Source organism: Neolamprologus brichardi, chromosome 7 (genome assembly GCF_056152115.1).
Source record: "Neolamprologus brichardi isolate AB-2024 chromosome 7, ASM5615211v1, whole genome shotgun sequence".
Classification (NCBI taxonomy): Eukaryota; Metazoa; Chordata; class Actinopteri; order Cichliformes; family Cichlidae; genus Neolamprologus; species Neolamprologus brichardi.
In genome coordinates, this window is record NC_142110.1 from 15,318,397 (window position 1) to 15,338,783 (window position 20,387).

Consider the following 20,387-nt stretch of genomic DNA (forward strand, 5'->3'; position numbering starts at 1 on the left):
TTTTTGGCTCTGATATAAATCCACCTATAGGAAAATATTTTTTTCCCGCAAGATTAGATTCAGATCCACGCTGCTTAGAGGCACGACTGCCCGAGCGTTAAGCCTGTTGTTAAAGAATTTATTCTCCTTAAGAAAAAGAAAGAAAGGTCAAGAATGCAGACCAGAGTCGACCTGAAGCTACTCTGACCCGAAAATGACAGGCCTCTGGGGTGCTATTGTTAGAAAGGAGAGATTTGTTAAGTGCTCCATCTGCTACTAGTCTTACCGTTATTATTACTGCAATGAAACGACTGATAGTTTTAATATGATTCAACTGCATCTGACGCTCTTTTAAGGAGCTCTTGTTCAATAAAAATAGAGATACTGTTTAACTTCTCAAGTTTTTTAACACATCTCAGTGGACCAGCTCCATGACAACAGAGAAATTTCCCACTGAGCAAAGTCTGCCTTCTGCTAAAGACCATGAAAGCTCTTGAAAGAGCAGGAAAGTGAACCTTGAGATAAGATTTTTTTTTTCAGATTGCTGTGTTGAAGGCCAACCCCCCCTTTCACATACTCAGGAGCAGAATTAATTTACATCCTTAACAAATGTTGCTGATGTAACAAGACAACATAACTAAGTCAAAGACTAAAAGAAGTGAGAGCTTTAACTTCAGTAAAAAATAAACACTTATACCAGTGTGGTATGCAGGGATGTAAGCAAAAATCCTACATTTAAAATTAACTTTAGTATAGGAAGTATTGTTAAAGAAAACAAAATGCAGAATAGCCCATTCGGAAGTGACGGATGACCTTTTTCACTGCTTAATTGCAATGAAAAAGCATTACTTTGGTGTAAGTGGAAAAGTGGATTCCTTACTTTATAGTACCTGGTGATCAACTATAACTATTTATGTATATCAGTCTGTCTTATTTTTTTATATTTGTGAAGTCATTACTTAATTGATGAGAAATGGAAAGTACAATATTTTTTTCAAAAATATATTTTAGTATAAACCCGAATAAAATACCAACATTAAAGTACAATGGCCTTCAAACTGTACTTTAGTAAATAGTCCTTGCTACTTTCAGCATACAGGCCTATAGAAAACTAAGTACACTCTTACTGCTTCCATTGAAATTCAAAGAGTAAGGCACAGCGAGGTTCTACTAATTAAATGCACTTGATTAATTAATCATCTGTATGTGTGAGCACCCTTGTAAAACCAGATGTTTTGGCAGTTTGATGTCTGCAGCATTCAGGTAGGTGTTAATGGAATACCAAGAACTGTTCCTGCCCATCAATTTGAGATGAGTTATGAGGCCATTTCCAAACAATTTGAAGTTCATCATTGTGCAGTGAGGAAGATTATTCTGTGGAAAGCTTTCAAGACACTTCAAGCTCAGACTGTGCAATGCTCGGAGAAACTGCTAAAAACAAAACACGAGGTACATCTCAGAATCTGCAGGCCTCAGTTTAGCATGTTAAATGTAAAAGTTCATGAATATTACGATCAGGAAAACAAGTGTGGTTTGTTTGGAATGGTTGCCAGGAGAAAGCCTCTTCTCTCTGAAAAGAACATGAATGCACAGCTTTGGATTGCAAAACTGCATCTGAACAAAACAAAAGGCTTCTGGAACAATTTCCTTTGGACAGACAGGACCAAAGTGGAGATGCTTGGCCATAATACACAGCACTCGTCCTGGAGCGAACACTTAATATTAACTGTCAAGCACGGTGGTGGAAAAGTAATGATTTAGGCTTGTTTTGCAGTCACGAGTCGACAATGAACTCTTCTGTATAGTCAAATGTGAACCCATCTGTCTGACAGTTAAAGCTTGGTGTAAAACTGCATCATGTAACAGGTTGATGATCCCAAACACAGCAGCAAATCTTCAACAGAATGGCTGAACAAAGATGTTGCAATGGCCCAAAGTCCAGACCTCAACCTGTTTGAAATGCTGTGATAGGACCTTAAGATAGCTGTGCATAAATGAGTCCCTCAGTGAACTGAAGCCACGCTGTAAAGAAAAGTTGGCTACAAGCTACTGAATCATGGGCTGCATTTAGCTTTTCTTTTCACAAGACTCCACAGAGTCCCATATGACCTTATATAGAGAAAAGCATACACGCTTTTTACTCCACTTATCTGACATGGTATTAGTCACTTTTTCAGATCGGGTTTTTTAATGCAAAGCATACTTAAAGTTCAAGCAATTGAATGCACTTTGGCCAACAAGCCAAGGGTATGTAGCATAATTAGACCACCTACAGCACCGGATGACTTTTTAATGATGTGGGCACATATATGAGTCCTCCTCATTAACCACACAGTCCTTTGTATCATTGATACCAGACACTGTAACACTGCAAAACAAACCAGTCTTCACAATTCGTTTGAACAGTTAGATACATTTACAACAGAGGACTACTGTTTGTGTACATGAAAAATGTTTTCATGTTTCCAGGGGCTGTTAATGGAATAAAAAAGGAGCTCTTTGAAATGAATTAACGGCCCACTAAGAGAGTCTGTGCATCCTCTAGCAAATGATTTTATCACTAAATATATTTTGTTCATTTATGATGTAGAATGTTTGTTTACTTAAATCTCCAGTGCCTTAAGTAAACAAACACTGTGCCTAATCAACAACAGGGATTTATTTGAAGACTGCAGATGAAGATTGCCACAATTTGAGCAACAGAATAGTACCGATGAGCAGCGAAAGTTCAGGAAATGAGTGAAGCCAATATTTCAATTAGCTGTCAGAACGATTAATTTTTTTCTTAAAACTAGTACACATGAAAAAAAAAAACCTTGAAAAATTATCAGCAACATCAGTTTGTTAATCTGTGAATTGTCAGCATGTTGCGATCCGAGAGCTTTGGATGAAGCTATCCGGACATTCCTCATTTTATGTGGCCCTGATGTTTATAAACATAGGTTTAATTTCCACTGAAGCGTGCAGGCGGGAAAAAAATAACTTCACTTTCATGTTCTATTAAATTTGGACTGATTTATTTCTGTCAGTTTTGGTCACTGACGCACATTTTGGCCACTGACATTTGCACATTTGCACATTTAGAAGTGGTTGCATAAAACGGTGGCCTGCAAGCAGCTCCTCGTAACACCAAGAGAAATAAATTCAGCTGCAGTTTTAAAACAATGCTGTAAACGCTTTGACTCGGTTAGCAGGCCTCTTTTGCCTGCTGGCATAACAGTGAACACATGTTGAGACATAAGACAACCACAAAGGGTTTTTTTGCTTTTGTTTCTTTTTATATGATGTCTGTTCAGTGCATTACATGAGGGGGGAAGAAAAAAAAATACTTTTGCATGGCTCTTTTATTTTTCAAAAATATTCCGACAGGGGTAAGACCTCAAGAACAACAAAACACTTCCCTCAAACACAGTTTGGTCTAATTCTCTTTTTTTTTTCCTTGAATAAACACAAATGCATCTGCATACATACAATTCATAAAGTACATGTACATATCTTGTTTTGAATGGGTACATAATGATACACAGTTGCCCTTTGAAATGTGAATTACAAGTCCATGGTTTGATCTTCAGTTCCCATTTGAAAGTTGTGCTATTGACCTCCTGCCAGTGCATCTTTTTCTCTTTTTTATTCTGTTTTTCTTCTCAAACTAGCAGATTTTACAAGAAGAAATTGTTATATTCTCCTCTTGAAGAGCAAGCAATGACACTCAACAGTTTATTCATAAAGAGGGACAGAAGAAAAAAATCAAAAAGCACCAGAGGAACTGAAACCATCTTCAGTCAAATGTCACCTCTTTATCATTTCCCATGTGAGTGCGAGCAAGTGTCCCATGCTTTCTCTGTGCCTGGCTAAGTGAAGGCTTTCTCTTTTCTCTGAGTCCCTGGGTGAAGCTGTCTCTGGAACAGGGCTCGTCACTGTTTCACAGATGAGACAGGTGTCTGTTTGGTATGCCCGCGGCCTGTCACACACAGCCGTTCTCCTGTCTGGGCTTGTGCACCGCACTGGCCTGTGGGGGGTAGAGGGAGGGAGCGAGTGTGCACAGGAAGCCAGCCAGCAACGTGAGGCCCAGTCCACCCCACGCACAAAACATGGACCAGCCGTAACCATGACTGATGTCCTCTGGTATGCCAAACATGTAGCGCGGATAGCGGGACAATTCAAAGTTGATTCCGGCCACACACGTGCAAAGGGAGATTATGCAGCACGTCCCTGCCAGAGAGCGAGGATGAAACAAGTCAGCAACCCGATTTGATCCCCCCCTTTTGATGCGCCACGGTTAATAAAGACCACACCGCCCCTCTGCGGTGAGTCGGGGCAGTGCTCTTTATGTAAAGAACTTCTTACCTCCCATGAGGAAGAGAAGTCCGGCGACATACTGCATCAGATCGTGGTCTTGACAGCAGCCCAGAGCGCCTATGATCCAGCCGAACATGATGATGGATATGGCCATTCCTATGAAACTGGCAGTCATCCTCTGGAGATCTGCAAAAAAAAAAAGGCACAGCAGAAAACACCGTGTATGTCAGGGGGCGTGCTCAGTTTTTCTACATTAATTCATCAGATTAAAAAAAAGGTAACTCACGAAGCGCGTGCCACTCATCCTGCCTTATTGTCTTCGTCAGATTGATTGGCAGATTTCTGGGGAGCTCTGATGATGAGTAGTAGTATTTTATTGGTGTGCAGCGTGGAACCAATCCTGTGGATGTAAACAACACAAAAAGGATGTCTCACATTAGCACTGAGACGAGATGAAGAGGATATCACAAGGCTCGCTCCTGCCACCCCCCATCTCCCAAAAATACGCACCCAGCCCCCCCTCCACCACCACCGCCCACCCATCCACCCACACCACTGTGGAGTAGCTTATTGTACGCATCCCGAGGCTTCTGTTACTACAGGCTGCCCTTTTGTGCTGGGGCGAGAGAAAAAACACAGCACGTCGATCGCATTGTAACTGTACTCCGTGCGATACTGCGTAGGCCTCGAGGGTCTTTGCGCAGCATCAGCACCTTGGATAGCGCATTCGTGCACAAAGTATTGTTACCGACAGCGCCTGTCACTCGACACAAAGCTTCCGAAACAAACACGTTACAGCACAAAAACACGAAGCCCAACACCAAACCTTTAAAGATCAAATCCTCCGTCTCCAAGTCAAACCCTTCTCTGTGGCACTTTCTCCACAGTCCGGTGACGGTGGAGTTGAAATGCCGACTGCAGAGAGACTCCATTGCCGGGGCAGGAGGCAAGAAGTGCCGCTTAGCCCGCAGCAGCATTTCGCCGCTGACACTGGAGCCCTTTCTTTCAACGTTTTTCTCCTTTGGCAGCATCCGAAGCGGAAGGTTGTTGTTGGAGATGTAAATGTAGCCGGGGTCGTTTCTTTTGTTTGAGTAATTCTTGCAGCGTTCCCGGTGCCTCCTGGCGTCAGTCTCGTACCAGTTGTCGGTGCTGATCGCCACCGCGATCAGTCCCAAAGCGCAAAAAGCCAAAAACAGACCTGCCACGGTTAAAGTCCTCATAGCAGCCATGTTCCATGCGTATCTCGCCTCGGTGCCGTGATATTTCCACGGGACAGCGGGACTCCGCTCCTGGCTGCTGCTGCTGTCAGTGTCTAAGGTGGGGAGGAAATTTGGCAATACGTGAAAATCGGAAGTGCTGATAAATCGCCGAAGCCCTCATTTCTCTAATTTGTCAAGCATCCCCTAAAAGAGCCATATTCGGGGGCGGAGGATAAATAGATTTGGGCCTCGATGTGCTATTTTGGTTGTCTCCTCTATGCCTCTGAACTCAGTCTAGCCTAGATACTGGCCAGTTCAACGTTTCTTTCCAGTAGATGGAGACAGAGCAAATATTTGAAAGCACGAGAAGCCCCAGACCTGTACTTTACGCACCGTGGGTCACGGTTTGCAGTCGTCATAAACACGATTTTCTGGGGTTAAACAAAATAAAGGAACCTTTGCTGTCTTTTAATAGACCATGTCTCAAGGCACCTCAGCTGATGTGTTCCGTGAAACACAGAAATGCAGATAAACAACCTGCTTTTCTCCCTGTGGTGTGCTCACAGGAAACAGTTTCATCACAGCCAGCAGACTGCCTCTGGTAAGTTTCCATTAAACAGAGGCAAAGATGTCAAAGCACAGCGTAATAATGCTTGACTCATTCGATTATTTTAAAAGAAGTCATAAAAATCCACCTCCATGCCAGAAAAAAAAGTCAGAAGGTGGTTATAAAAATCTCAGTGTTGTATGTATGAAAACGCAGACAAGTTACAGGGACAAAGTGAGTCCAGCTCTTTCCGTCTTTTTTTCACTGGTTTCATCTCACGGTCAGAACTTCCTCAATTGAAACCATAATGCCAAACAAAAAGAGGAACAAGCCTGGTCCAAACTTCACTTTTGGTTTCGACTGCTGCCTGCAGTAGCGATTAAAAAATTCCAGTGTGAATAAATCATACTCATTGTAATTGAGAGTTAGAATCTCATAAAGCCTGCTTTCCTATTCAATTATGATGTGTTAAATGAAATAAGTGTCGCATTATCTTTAAGTTTAATCATGTTAGGAACGAGTCCAAAGATTAGAGTTAATGTCTCTCTAATCACATCAGTTGAACTGATGAGAGTTGAAGCAGGGAAGGGCTCGTCACTTAATATGTGATAACCTTCTCCTCTCACTGCGTCTTCTTTAAGGGTGTGGGGTGTCTTAAAGGGTGTCTTTAAGACATGTGGAGTTATTTTGCACTCAGAGTGTGCTATAACACACAAAAAAAGCACACTGGGCTTTAGACTTTTAATAAATGCATGTAAACATGGTGTATGGCCATCAGGAACTAACTCACCATATGAATCTAGCAACTGGATATGAATGCAGACTGTATATGTTCCAGCTTATTTCTCACTTTCAGTTCCCATTTGCGTGCTGGAGTCAGTGCCTGGCGACACTCCGTATTTATCGGTGAAGCAATAAGAAAAAGTTAAAAATTACCACAAGCTTAAAGAACCAAGAAGCTCATGAAGCCTTGTTTACATGATGGATGGCTATGTTATATCGTCTGTAAGTGGATCTCTTTTGATTTTTTACCATGTATATGTCATACACCAGGAGATAAGGCTTTGATTTCAGTTTGCGACATCGTGAAGGTATTTTGTTTTCCATGTGGGTTTCTGTTAGATTGAGTTTTCAGTTACCTTTGAAGGTTATTCTAGTGACCAAAGTAGAGCTTTAAGACACTGGAGGTGGTATTTTATTTGTTATTATGGTCTGCAAAGATGATTTTTGTTTGTGTTTAAACAGGATATACTTATTTCACTGCATTTTAACTGTTAACATATGGTAAAGTCCAGTATATAATCTGCACTCCTGCTTTATTCAGTTGATTTGATTGTTTTTGTCTGTTTTATGTTCTTCTAAAAGCAATGAGTAATAGCTGAAGATCATATCTGAAAACATTTTGGAAAGACAAAGAGACTCAAACTTTTAATTTTTCAGAAACAACATCTCATATTTCCCCCCCAAAAGGCTTCAGAGGAGGTTATTGCAAATGAGGCCGAGAACTATCGACCGTCTGTGGAGCTGTACCCCTACCTCACTGGCGTGGGGGAGATTTGCGATGGTTAGTAGACTGGATTTCAGTGTAAGAAGGTGACTCATCATACGGCCATGTGCTTAAACCTCGGTCACTTTTCAGAACGTAGATGGACCTTCCAATCTGAGCGGGTCCAGGCGTCAGACTTTGAGAATCCCCTCACGGAGCTTCAGGCCGTGTCTCCCCCACAGCTGATACCACCATACCGCTATGGCAGTGAGTCACTGTACCTCCAACTTGATCCTCCACTCGTTCCTCTGTCTGCATCACCACAAGTAAGTCCATGTATGGTAGCTTGAAAAAACACAGTTTCCATTGATGTGATTGGAATTACTGACAAGTGGCCTGACAAGTAACGAACCCCCTTCTATTAGGATACACTCACTGCCCAAGCTACTATTCTAAAGTAGAGAAATGCTTTTAAGTGTACTGCCGTTTTTTTCTTATTTGTTTTACTGTGATTGAGGTATTAACATGCAGCAGCGATGTTAGGCAGTGATGAAAAAAACATTTACTCAACTGTTACTACACTGCGTGACTCACATCAGTCTGATTGCTCATTATTTCTTCCCTAAGGGAGAATACATTTACTGGAGTCTTTAAAAAGACCTCAAACATTAAAAGAAACTCGGAAAAAAAACAAAAAAAAAACCCTAAGGTTTTGGTAATTATTCTCACTGTCTTGAACACAGCCGTGTCTGAAGTAACAGTAAATTATTTGACTTTACTCTGATTCATTTGACATTAAAATGTTCCTCATATAAGGGTCACGTTCACTATGAATCCTACATAATGTCAAAAAATTGCCTATAACAATTTTCTATACTCCAAACAGAATCACAGGCCAAGAAGACCAGACAATATTTGGTATTTTTCTACTACACACTTGTAATGAACATATTTAGTTGACAGATTAATCAACAAATGGATTAGCCATTTCACACATAACTGTGTATATAAACTGTACGTGCTCCTGACTTTCAGAATCATTCAACTGCTGAAATGAAAACGAACTGTGCTGCTGTAAACTGAATCGGGGATTTAGAAGATTATAATGTGATTTTATCTACACAAATACAGCACATGATGTGGACAGTCTGGGATATTTCCTCTGAAATGTCATCTGCACTGTTGGGTACTGCTGAGCACTGAATTCTAATTCTGGCACGGCAACTTCCTCTTTTAACACAATGACTGAGTTTAAATGAAAATGTCAGGTGATGAATAACTGCAAAACAAAAAACGTTGCCCGGTCTGTCACTTCTGTGCATAAACATGTTTTAAATTTCCCCTAAAGATCCCATATTACACCTCACCCCTGTGCTACCAGTACCCGCCTTCGGCCTCACCTGGACAGTACTACTCAGAGGAGGACCAGAGAGGAATCAGTCCACCGCTTGAGGTATCAGAGGGCGAGGATGAATATGAAGGTCATAACCCTTCTTCCTTCAGGAGAGACACTAGTGGGTATTTTCAAACCTCTTTTTTTCTTACATTCAGTCATAAACCTTGAAAAACTGAATAAAATTGCTTTAGCAATTCTTATACTTTCCACTCCAGACAACAAGAAGAAAATCCGTCTGTACCAGTTCCTCCTTGACATGCTAAGAAATGGCGACATGAGTGAGAGTATCTGGTGGGTGGACCAGGACAAGGGCATCTTCCAGTTCTCCACCAAACACAAGGAAGCCCTGGCGAACCACTGGGGTATTCAGAAAGGAAACCGCAAAAAAATGACCTACCAGAAAATGGCTCGAGCTCTGAGAAACTATGGTAAAACCGGAGAGATTAAAAAAGTGAAGAAGAAGCTAACCTACCAGTTCAGTGAGAATGTGTTGAGAAACTTATATTCACGTCAGTACCCTCAATGACAAGGGAACAAACGCTGTCTTTAATCATGCTAAACTACTCAAATTTTGTCTGTAGATTTACAATTTCAGTTTGTTTTTCTACCATGTTTCCTTCCTTATTTATTTGTAATCTGTGACATTTGCTAATGTCTATATAAACAGCTTAATTTTAAACTCAAATTATGGGTGAATAAGAACAAAACTAAGAGTAAAAGATCAGTGACAGCTGCAAAGAAATGTTTTAAAAATGCATATTGTAATTTTCTGAATGGTGTAAATAAATATAATGCTCTGCTATTTTTGTCAAATTATTCAAATGAACTGTCTTTGAACGAACAAAAAATATGTTTTATTCCTTAAAATAATTTTTTCCTAGCTTTGTTAAAAAGGCAGAATAGAGCTGTCCCTCTCTGGAAAGATAGAAAACTCATTCGAATAGTAAATTAAATAGATGACGCAACAACACTCTTCGTGCAAAAGATTAAGTACAATAGTTGCTACGAAATGACCTGCGAGTAAATTATAAAGGTGTATTTAGTCTGTACCTATGTAACGTCCTTCTTTGGACAAAGTTTTTTCTTCACTCGTCAGTCCAGTCCTTATACCTGGCTATTTAAGAGGAAGGACTTTTATTTTTCTTTGTTTTGTTTTGTTTGTTGCAGACATTTCAAACACTTTTGTATGAATCATTAAAGCAATATATCCCCATTTACCTCTTGCTGAAGACTGCTGCAGCCCCGCGTTTGGACAAGTGGGAGAAGTTCCACGTACAGCATAAGCTTTTATTTTACAAGTTCTCTGGTTCCGCTCCACAGCTATTTCCGCTGACGTCATTTCACCAGCCAATCAGAGTCCAAGCATTGTTTCGGTGCAAATTTCAAATGCACTCGACAAACGAACGGGCAGTCGGGCGACTACACTGACTTTAACCTAGATTTTTTTACTTGAGGAGTCAAAAGACCGTTTGCAGGAACAGGACGATTCTTTTTAAAACATTTCAATTGTCTGCGGTGGCGAAATGAGAGTGAGGTTAGTACTGAATATAAATATAATTTTTAGCGGTTTATGTAAGTTGTGTTCTAAACTTGCTGATTAGCGTTAGCATTTAATGTTAATTGTGAGAAAAGTCGCACAGCCTGTTTCACACATTGAGGCGGAGCAGTCCTTAGGTTATGCTGTCATTACTATTTGGGTTTTTTTGGTCACTCGTATTATTTAGGATTAGGGGTACCACGGATATGCTACGCCGTCTGTAACTATTTAAATGTTAGTTTGCTCGGTCGATGGTGGAAGGGCTGTTGCGTCTGGCTTTGCGGGAGCTAACACAGCTGTTTCCTGTCTGGTTTTAAAATCCCTGGCTTACTGTAGTATAAAATAATATACATTTTTGTTTACATTTTGAGTAATTGAAACACCAGTTAAAATATCCAAGTCCTGCTAACGTACAGGCGGCCCCCCCCCCCCCCCCCCCCCCCCCCCCCCCCCCCCCACACACACACACACACACACACACACACACACACACACACACCCGGAGGGCCACTCTGAGTCAGGAAAAACCCAGTGAAACCTGTCTGATTTGATTGTTAGCCCCGAATACACACCCGTAACCTCTGTGTACACCAGCTTATTTTATTACAGTATCCACCACACTTTACACTTTGTTACCCTGAACCTCTGAGCGGATACGTTTTTCCGTTTAATGAGCTCTTGAACTTTATTTTTACTTCATGAAATTAAATTTTTACTTGTATTGCGTTGTCATGTTGTATTTTACTTCACTGACATGTATAGCTTTCTACTTTTTTAAGCCATTTTGTTATGTTTTTTGTTTGTTTGTTTTTTGTATTTAGCTTATTTTTGAACTGCTGCAACAAAGGAATTGCTCAACTTTTGTGGTAAAGTGTATCTTAACAAACTTGAGTATCTGGTTCTCTTCCAGTGAAGTCCATGCCGCAGAGTCTGTTGCCTACCTGAACAGAGCCCTGGTCAGGTTGCAGGATATTTGGGAAGAGATAGGGATTCCTGAAGAGCAGCGCCTACAAAGAACCAATGATGTTCACAAGCACATTAAAGTGAGTTCTGACAGTGGTGTACATTATGGTACCTTTTGGCCTTGTAGGACTAATCATACAATTGCCTCTTTGCTTTTTCTTGCCTTCAGGGTTTGCTGGACCTCATGATTGCAGAAGAAGAGGAGCTCAAGAAGCGAGTACTCAAAAGTATAGAGTCTTGTCGCAAGGAACTCAGTATTTTGTATAGTGAGCTTCAGATGCCCCCTTTTGAGGTATTTACATTTGAGAAGTGTGTTTGAGTGTTGTTGTTTTTTTTGTTTTTTTTTTAATATATATATAACCAACAAGACGATCTGTGTTAGGCCTTACCGTACCTTTTGAATTTCTTTGCAGGAGGAGGATGGCTGCAGCATGTTGCAGATGGAGAAGAACTGCCGCACACATCTGGAGGTGATGAAGGAGCACAAAAAGCAAAGAATGGAAGAGCTTAAAGGCCTCGTTGTCAAAGACCGAGAGCTGTGTGATGTTATGTGCACTACCCCCTTTTGCATCAACCAGGACTCTGTTCCATCATTGACACAGCTGGAGAGCTATCGGGCCTACCTTGATGATCTCACCAAAGAGAAGGTGTTTTTGATTTTCTGTTTGTTTCTTTAATATTACAGTTTTTGCTTTTGGTTTGTAACCTGTCTCGTCACTGCAGGAGCATCGTCGCAAGGAATTTGTGAGCATCAAGAAGGAGATCATTGTATGCATGGATGATCTGGAGCAGCAGCCAGAGACCAGTTTTGAGACTGATGTGATTTGTGAGGATGAAGAGGCATTTTGCCTGTCGAATGACAACATTGCTGCTCTCAAACTCCTCCTCGGTCAAGTGAGTTTGTGATCTTTCCTTTTCTAATGTGATCCGTCTACGGTATTGCATAGAATAACGTGGATGATTTCTTCTTCTTCCAGTTGCAAAACCGCAAGGCTGAGAATGAGCTCCTTTGTTCAGGTTACCGCACTAAGATTCAGGAGCTCTGGGAACGGCTTCAGATTCCCCAAGAGGACAGGGAAATTTTCTCAGAGCATATGATCAACACAAAGAAAAGAAACATGGAAGCGGTACAAATCTACCTTTTGATTTATGATTTTAAATAATGTGTCTGTTTATTTTTCCACCCAGATCCACTAAGCCGTCGTAAAAGGTTCTGATAATGTGTATCCTGTGTTTCCAGCTCCAGGCTGAGGTCCAGCGTCTAGAGGTGCTGAAAATGCAGAGCATGCAAAGTGTCGTTGAGGCCATCCGAGCAGAGATCGCCCTCCTATGGAAGAAATGTTTCTACAGCTCCGAACAGCAACAAGCTTTTGCGCCATATCATGATGGTGAATGTCTGTTTTAATAACGACTGCTTTATTTCAAACATATTCACCAAAGGTCACAGAGGGAGTTACTGTTCTGGTACATCTTTTCTTTACTCAGATGATTTCACAGAAGAGCTCCTCAATCTACATGAGGCTGAGATCACGACCTTGAAGAAGTATTATGAGGGCCACAAAGATCTCTTTGAGGGAGTCACTAAATGGCAGGACAACTGGACGTTGTACTTGGAGCTTGACGTGAGTGCTGTCTCTATAAGTTTTTTGTGGAAGCTTTTAAAATGCTTATCTCTGGGCATGGTGACATGTGGCTGTATGCTTCCCCTTTTAGAAAAAGGCTAATGACCCTTCAAGATTCAACAACAGGGGTGGGAACCTTCTGAAAGAAGAGAAGCAGAGAACTGACCTGCAGAAAAGTTTGCCTAAGGTGAGAATTTCTATGCTGCTTCAGTAAATATAGCATTACTGTAAGCAGATGCCAGCCTGTAAGATATTCTCTTAGAAGACATTTCAAAGATGTCATATTGGATGAATTGGCAAATAAAAGGAGATGAAGCAAAACTCCATTGCTGTATTGCAGGTTTTGTCCAACAGATGGGGATATTAAATGACTGTCACTCTGTGGTTCAGGTGCATATGTCTGTTCATCAAAAGCATTTCAGAAATTGATGTAATCTGACAGTCCACTGTCAGTGCAGAAGCTGTTAAAAGGGAATCGGCTGAGCTCTACTAATCCAAAAATGCACATTTTGCTGTTCAAAATGGGCTTTATTTAGATAGCCTAGTCAGGGGACACATGCAGCAAAGGGCCTCTGGTGGGTGGCCCTGCATTTCTGCCTTGCTGGTCAACTGTTTATCGTGTGAGTTCAACTGCTTTGGGATTTTCTCTGGAAAAAGAACAGTTCAGAGCAAATCATTAAATGCTCAAAATTACTCTGACATTATGTCCGTGATGACTGGATGTAATCGTTCCTACCTTACTTCAGGCCCACACTGTTGAGTGCAGTTTGAAGCCTTGAGTTTTGGCTCACAGGGATTATTCTCACATTAGACTCCCTCCTCATTAAGTATTGGTATTGTTTCACAGTGGTGTCTGTTTTTTTTTTTTTTTTTGTTTGTTTGTTTGTTTTTTTTAAGTGTACATATAAGAGAAGTAAATGTAATAAGACCCCCTTTTTGTGACAACATAAAAACTGTTATGCTTGTTTTCAGTTGGAAAAGAGTCTGAAAGCCCAAATCGACGCTTGGGAGCAGGAGCATGGCAAAGATTTTCTGGTGAATGGACAGAAATTCCTTGATTATGTGCAGCAGCAGTGGGATCAACACCACAATGAAAAGGAGAAGGAGAAGCTTGAAAGGGTATGTGAAGTTATTGCTGTGACACGCTCTGTCGTGACTTTCACTTCCCTGTAGCAGTAGTTTTGTAGTTTCGCCAGTGCATTTTTTTTTTTTTTTTTTTTTAAATGCATTGTTCTTTGGAAAATAGCAAATGAAGAAAACTAAGCAGATACAAGAGGAAATGCTGTATGGAACGACGGTGAGAACCCCGTCTAAAAGGCGGATAGGAGGGACTCCCACACCTGGAAAAATGAAAAAGGTAAATGGGTAGATATTTCTGTGGTTTTTCTGTAACTGTGTTAATGTCAAACATGAGCACTGACTGAAACACCTTTGTCCCCTGTCCACTCAGCTCAATGGCACCTCAACTTTCTCCACTCCAACCAGCTTCCTGAGTTCAGGCCTCAGTGGGACCATGTGCCTGTCGTCCACCCAGAAACCACCGTTGTCTGCTAGCAAGGTATTGTGCTTCATGTTGTTTTTGACAGTCAAACCATCAGGATTAGATTGGTTTGTTCAGTATCTTAGACAGGTTTGATCATCATTTTTTTTTCATATTGAAACGGTAGAACCTCTTACATTAGTTTGTATCTAGACTCAATGTTGGTCAACGTTTGAGTTTAGTGTGTCCTGAATATGATGCAGACGTTGACACTGATAACTTTTCATTCTACCCAACCAGTCAAGTCCAGTGTCGTTAACTAAGATAAATATACATAATATGAAATGCATTGTTTTGTATGTCAATATATTGGACACGGTGAAAGTGCTCATCTGTCATAATGTCCTATATAGTCCTATATAATGAAAGGGCTTGCCAAAACACATCATCATTCTAGTTGGTCTCATTGTAGGGTCTTGGCCTGCGAACCCCTGGACATGGAAAGGCACCCCGTGCGCTAGAGCGAAACAAGGAAAATATCTCCCACCTTAATAGAAACACTCCAAGTGGCACACCACTAAGGTCTCAGGATACTCAAGATCACACCTTCACCTTTAATTCTATTGCTGGCTCCTATTCGGAATTTGCGGTAAATGGGGTTTTTACATCTGTTTAGTCAACTCAGTAGTAAAGATTATTGTAAGACTAAACATTTGGCTCACAGTTTAAGTTTACGACCAAATGTACAACTTATTTAATTTCTTGCTATGTGGGTGTACATGTATTTTATAATGCAGATGAAATTCCCACATTATGCAGTTGTGATGCAAAGAAAAAGCTACAAAAATCATTTATAACATGATGACAAGACTTTAAGAAACAAAGCTGTCTGCCATCTTTTAATGTTTGAATACATGTATTCCAAATTTCGTCATACAGTCAGCAGTAATTAATATATAGAAAATGTTGATTATTTGTATTGAGATTTACACGAACCACCACCTTTTACATATAAGTATACGTATAGTGTTTGACACATCCACTGGGAGAGCGGGCAGGGGGATTGCGTCAGAAGGGGCAGCCGGCATACAATCAAAGTTACTGATTCATCCACTGAGGCAACCCCCTGTTAATAAAGGGACAGCCAAAAGAATCTGTCTACAATGAATGTATAAATTAAAATAGTCAAAGTACACTAGGTCTTATGAAAAAAATATTGAAATGGCTACGGCCCTGTGCTATAACTAATAAATCAAAAAAAATTCCTGTCATGCCGAAGTTTCAATGACTTATTTGTCTGAGCTGCAGCTAAAACTTTCCACCACATGACTCAAATCTGGTCATCATGAGGTTAAAGGTTTCCAAAGTTAATACATCTACTTAATTTGTCATGTGAGAAAACCATGTTGATACACAAATATTTTACCTTTGATCTTTTGTTGTTTTGTTTTTTTAATATGAAAACATTCATTGGGACTGTTTCTTACAGAGGGACCTCACGAAGTCTTCTAAATCGAATGTAAAGTCAGGACTGCTGAACTCGACTGTCAGTCATCAGTGATGGTTCAACAGAGCTGCTCTGGCACAGAGGGTCGCCCACCTCAGGGGTAGTTTGGTGACACAATGAACAAGAGGGAACTTCTTACAAAAAACTGTAAATATTTTGTCAACATTTCCCTTTATTAGAATTTATTCCAGGGTTTCCTCTGCTCTTTGCATTTCTCTGGCATTTTAATTTTTTTACGATGTCTTTTTATTTGATCCTATTTTGGCTTAAATTAAATATTATCTGTTATCTACAGCACTACTGTTTTACTAAAGTGGAAAGTGGCACCATGATTTTCTTTTTCGAGCTGGATTGACAGCTAATTTTGCTCCTCAGAAACCAAACATAGGGTGGTTTTATTCTTTTCCTTAACCTGTAAATAAACGTTTTAAAAGCAGTTTGTTCTCTGTGACTATTATTTTCCCATCATTCCTGCCCCTAATTATTCAGCTGAACATGGTTTTACTTCAGCTGAGCGTAAGCCAAAACGCAGTATTTGAATTCAGCCAGAGGTAAATCCTTGCCAGAGTTATCATTGTAATTTTAAAGTATTGTTCTTTCTATAAAACTATAGGTAGGGGACTGGTCTGGTCTGGAACTGAGCTCTCACGAGTGCTCTTCTAGTGAGTGGATGTAAAAGTCCTTCCCTTCTTTTCACTGGAAATGTGATGACTTATTTAAGCCATGCGTGTCATGAGCTCCTCAAGAGCCCTCTCACGGTGATTTTCATTAACAAGCAGCACTTCTTTGATTGCGCTTTGCTGGAAGCCCATCTCATTAAACTGAGCCAACAGGCGTAGGAACTCAGCAGCCTGGAAAAAGAAGATATTGTTTTGCTCCTTCATGTCAAGGTACAATAGGGTGTGACAGGCGCTGACTTTTCAACCTGACTTGGAAAAACTGGATTTACCTTGCTTTCACAGTTCTGAAACATCTCCAAAGCCTCTTCCACCTGTGCTTGGTCATAACCCAGCTGACACAGACGATCGCAGGTAACCAGATATTTTAGCACCTGTCGATAGCAGAAAAAGCATGAATTTTATCCATTTCTGTGTACAATTTTATGAAGTCTATTCATTAACATTTGGGAATGTGAATACAGGATATAGATTGACCTACATACTATTACTTTACAGATGTGTTTTATGTTTAATGCATTAGAAAAACATTGGTTTGCCAAGTATTGCAAATTAGGTGAGGGATAATTGTGATTGCTGTATTTTCTTTAACCTCTTCTTTCTTCTGATGCCATTACTTTTTTTTTTTTTTAAGGATGTGTGTATTGGTTTTTAAATACTTAAAAAACGCATTTATATAAAACAAATTGGCGGCGGCTCAGAAAAAGCATTACTTGAGTTATAAGTGTTCATTGTACAATGTGATATTGTTAAGCCACAGGACAATGGATAGAATAAAGATTTATTTTGATCACCAATTTCATGGTGGTTCCCCAGGAGTTCCCTATTTAATGCCTTGGTGGAAAAACTCAAATTAGTTACCCCAAAACGTCTATAAACTGTTACTGTAACTGTTGTTGAACTCATTAGATAGGGTTCCTTGTTCTGTTCAAAAATTTACACACAGAGTTGAAGTGCCTTTGAATATTTTACGTAATCTAGTTGGATAGAAGTATGGACAGCTTTGAATTGTATTGGGGTGTGCTGAGCATTTATAGAGATACTGTGAATGTTTACCAATCTGCCTGGAATGACTCTGAGGATGGATCATTTACATTTTGTTGGATGCTGTAGAGTTGAGACACGGCTCCTTTGGAAAATAGCTTAATTTTCAGGAGACCATCCAAGACAGCATGGCTAGTCTTCTGTTCATCTTTAAAAAGGATACATGTCTCAAGTTTGCGCACGTCTTTCAGTTTTTCAATTGAAAGCTTGAATGTCTTCTGTAATTTTTGGAAAGGGGAAAGCTAGCCCTCAATATAGATGTCTCCCAAATAACTTATACCCTTCTGCCTCCAGATTTTAAACACACAGTCCTCCAAACCTGGACTGAATGCTTGATTGAAGCATATTGGTGACTCGACATATACCTTGGGGCCTTTCAGTAGTAAGAGCACCTGAGGCCAGACTTGATGCCCAGTGTCTTTAATTAAAATACAATAGCATATATCTCATCCCACCACTCATAACTGTGATGGTGGGCTAACAAGGAGACAGATACCATTCATGCTCACTTTCACACCTATGGCCAATTTAGATTCACATGTTAACCCAACATGCAGGTATTTGGGCTGTGCAAAGAAGCCAGAGAACCCACACAGGCAGGAGAACATGTAAACTCAACACAAAAGGCTCCAGCAACTACTGTATCACTGTGCCGCTCTATCCTAAAAGTTTTAATTTCAAGTCAGAATTTACTCAGTCAGACTTAAGAGTTCACAGTTTCGTTGAAAAATGCAATCATTAAACAGCATCTTATAACCCCAGTGTGTTATGTACCTTTTCAGGGCTCCTATAGCCTGTCTTCTGCAGCGCCAGAATAGCTGTTCTTAAAGGGTAGCCTTTCTCAGTGATTGTTTCAAGTAACTCTCTCTCTTCCTGGCTGAGGGCTGTCAAAAGCTCTGCTGCACAGTCGAAGAAAACCCCCCGAGAGGCACCGCTCGTCAGAACCTGATGATGACAAGGGAAGACCAGGCACAAATAATAGAAAACAGCTTTACCTGCTTCAAGTATTATATTGTTATGTGACACTCTCAGAAAAACCGACCTTCTTTCTGCGGTTTTTTAAAACAGGCCCTGCAGAGGAGGGTCGTTGTTGTTGTTGCCTCGGTGGGGAAGGTCCAGCGGGTGGAGTGTTTTGGGAGAACTTCCTGCCTGAAGAGCGCTGCCTCTTCTTGATGTTCCTCTGGCCCTGAGGGAGCGGGCTGGCCTGCTGTGATCTGTGCTGCTCGAGCACACGCAGAGGCTGTCTGCACTCTTGGGGAGAAGACGTGCCCCTGTGACCTCTGAAACACTGAGCTGAGCCAGTCCTACAGTTGTGAGGGGAAGCAACAAAGTGCATGTCTTTGACTCTGGAGATCGGGCCTTTGAGTGAAGCGCTCCGGGGCCGCTCCCTGCAATTGATGAGGTGAGGGGCATCTTCAGTAGAGGACATTTCATTGTCCTCATGATAACCATCTTCATCATCAGAGTCAGATACGAGGAACTTGACGGTGCGATGGCGCAGCCAGTGAGCGTCTGCAGAGTTCAAGCTGTGGCTGCGGGGCCGAGGGTTGGGGACCCACTGATCGCTGCTCCTGGGAGTGACTCTGTGACTCTCCTTAGGGCTGCTGAACATCAACCAGTAAGGTGGGCAGGATGGAGCCTGGCAGACTGGCTCCTGGCCAGTTAAAATCCATCTCTCCAGGTTGAATCCGTACTGCAGAAAAATTATAAAGATTTGGAGCATTAGCCCTTTTTCACAGCTGACATTAATAGGTGTACTGTGTAGTATTCAAGTGTGAACATGACCCTAAATATACTAATTTTATCATACAACCTGTGCTTTTCTTCCAGGGGAAAAAGACCTATACCAGTAATGTTAATAAGGTGCAATAAAAACCATTTTCAACTTCACAGTAAAAGCCCAATCTAGCTCTTTTATTTGAACTTAATCCTTCATTACAGTGTGCATATTGTTTCAGGAGAACATTGTCTTCAGCACTGTTTAAACTCTTATTAGAATCTGTAACTTCAGAAGTGGATTAAAATGAAGAAGAAGAAAAAAAAGCTTTGCTAAACTCCAAAACTCAAACCCTGGATTTTAAAGTAATTAAACTGAGAAAGTAAAATTGCAAGCAGATACTGTCCAAGAAAGAACACACAGGCTCTATATTGAGATATTTTTGGAAATGTTTTTTTAATGTTTGACCTCAGTTTCCTTCATTATCTGTCGGCAGTCTGGTAGAGTAATGTCCGGAGCAGGCAACAGCTGCATTTCTTCCTCCAGTGGACCCAGCTCGGTCTGAAACGGGACATCTTCCAGCATGTTCATCACCACCAAAATGCTTCAAATCACCAACCTGCATCAGAAGACATGAAGATCTCCTGTATCTTCAGCTTTAAGTTTTAAAAGAAAGTTTTACTTTTTGAAATTTTTACCTTGGTCAGATATGTTCTTCCAGGTCCACGGTCCTCTGAAACAATCGGCAAGTGTTTGGAGTAAATGACTCACAGACAGCAGACGTGATAAACCCCTTCGCCACTAAGCCTCTGACATCATTGGGTTTGTTTACCAATACCTCAGGTGCCTGCTTTAACCTCCTAAGACCCGAACTCTTAAACGGCATACATTTTTAATTTCTCTTTGATATTTGGGCATATTGGGGCCCGATGAA

At 40.8% G+C, this 20,387-nt stretch overlaps 4 protein-coding genes across 7 annotated transcripts; 2 read left to right on the plus strand and 2 right to left on the minus strand.

The window, feature by feature from the left end:
• Positions 1 to 3,004: 3,004 nt before the first annotated feature.
• On the minus strand, positions 3,005 to 5,801 carry tmem276a (transmembrane protein 276a). The gene is made up of 4 exons (XM_006789177.3): positions 5,105 to 5,801; positions 4,565 to 4,678; positions 4,327 to 4,464; positions 3,005 to 4,191 (listed from the first exon to the last, which is right to left on the minus strand). Exons 1-4 carry the CDS (start codon positions 5,505 to 5,507, stop codon positions 3,944 to 3,946), a joined length of 903 nt encoding a protein of 300 aa, XP_006789240.1. The 5' UTR covers positions 5,508 to 5,801; the 3' UTR covers positions 3,005 to 3,943.
• A 1,089-nt stretch (positions 5,802 to 6,890) lies between these two features.
• On the plus strand, positions 6,891 to 9,708 carry spi1a (Spi-1 proto-oncogene a). 3 transcript variants are annotated; one of them, XM_035907090.2, is made up of 5 exons: positions 6,891 to 7,029; positions 7,465 to 7,588; positions 7,664 to 7,836; positions 8,859 to 9,024; positions 9,122 to 9,708. In XM_035907090.2, the coding sequence occupies exons 1-5, from the start codon at positions 7,003 to 7,005 to the stop codon at positions 9,430 to 9,432; spliced, it is 801 nt and encodes a 266-aa protein (XP_035762983.1). In that variant the 5' UTR covers positions 6,891 to 7,002; the 3' UTR covers positions 9,433 to 9,708. The 3 variants fall into 3 exon arrangements, with proteins under 3 accessions (XP_035762983.1, XP_035762984.1, XP_006789238.1); XM_035907091.2 differs by having other exon boundaries at positions 8,892 to 9,024; XM_006789175.2 differs by having other exon boundaries at positions 7,495 to 7,588.
• Positions 9,709 to 10,272: 564 nt separating this feature from the next.
• LOC102794789 (protein regulator of cytokinesis 1-like) lies at positions 10,273 to 16,465 on the plus strand. 2 transcript variants are annotated; one of them, XM_006789173.2, is made up of 14 exons: positions 10,273 to 10,440; positions 11,354 to 11,486; positions 11,576 to 11,698; positions 11,820 to 12,053; positions 12,130 to 12,300; positions 12,384 to 12,533; positions 12,647 to 12,794; positions 12,892 to 13,028; positions 13,120 to 13,215; positions 14,001 to 14,147; positions 14,275 to 14,385; positions 14,479 to 14,586; positions 14,981 to 15,157; positions 15,998 to 16,465. In XM_006789173.2, the coding sequence occupies exons 1-14, from the start codon at positions 10,430 to 10,432 to the stop codon at positions 16,067 to 16,069; spliced, it is 1,818 nt and encodes a 605-aa protein (XP_006789236.1). In that variant the 5' UTR covers positions 10,273 to 10,429; the 3' UTR covers positions 16,070 to 16,465. The 2 variants fall into 2 exon arrangements, with proteins under 2 accessions (XP_006789236.1, XP_006789237.1); XM_006789174.2 differs by having other exon boundaries at positions 14,981 to 15,090.
• A 1-nt stretch (position 16,466) lies between these two features.
• LOC102794511 (ubiquitin-associated protein 1-like) lies at positions 16,467 to 20,171 on the minus strand. Its single transcript, XM_006789172.3, has 6 exons — positions 20,152 to 20,171; positions 19,922 to 20,072; positions 18,779 to 19,429; positions 18,511 to 18,681; positions 16,965 to 17,066; positions 16,467 to 16,866 (listed from the first exon to the last, which is right to left on the minus strand). The coding sequence occupies exons 2-6, from the start codon at positions 20,042 to 20,044 to the stop codon at positions 16,732 to 16,734; spliced, it is 1,182 nt and encodes a 393-aa protein (XP_006789235.1). The 5' UTR covers positions 20,045 to 20,072; positions 20,152 to 20,171; the 3' UTR covers positions 16,467 to 16,731.
• Positions 20,172 to 20,387: the final 216 nt, after the last annotated feature.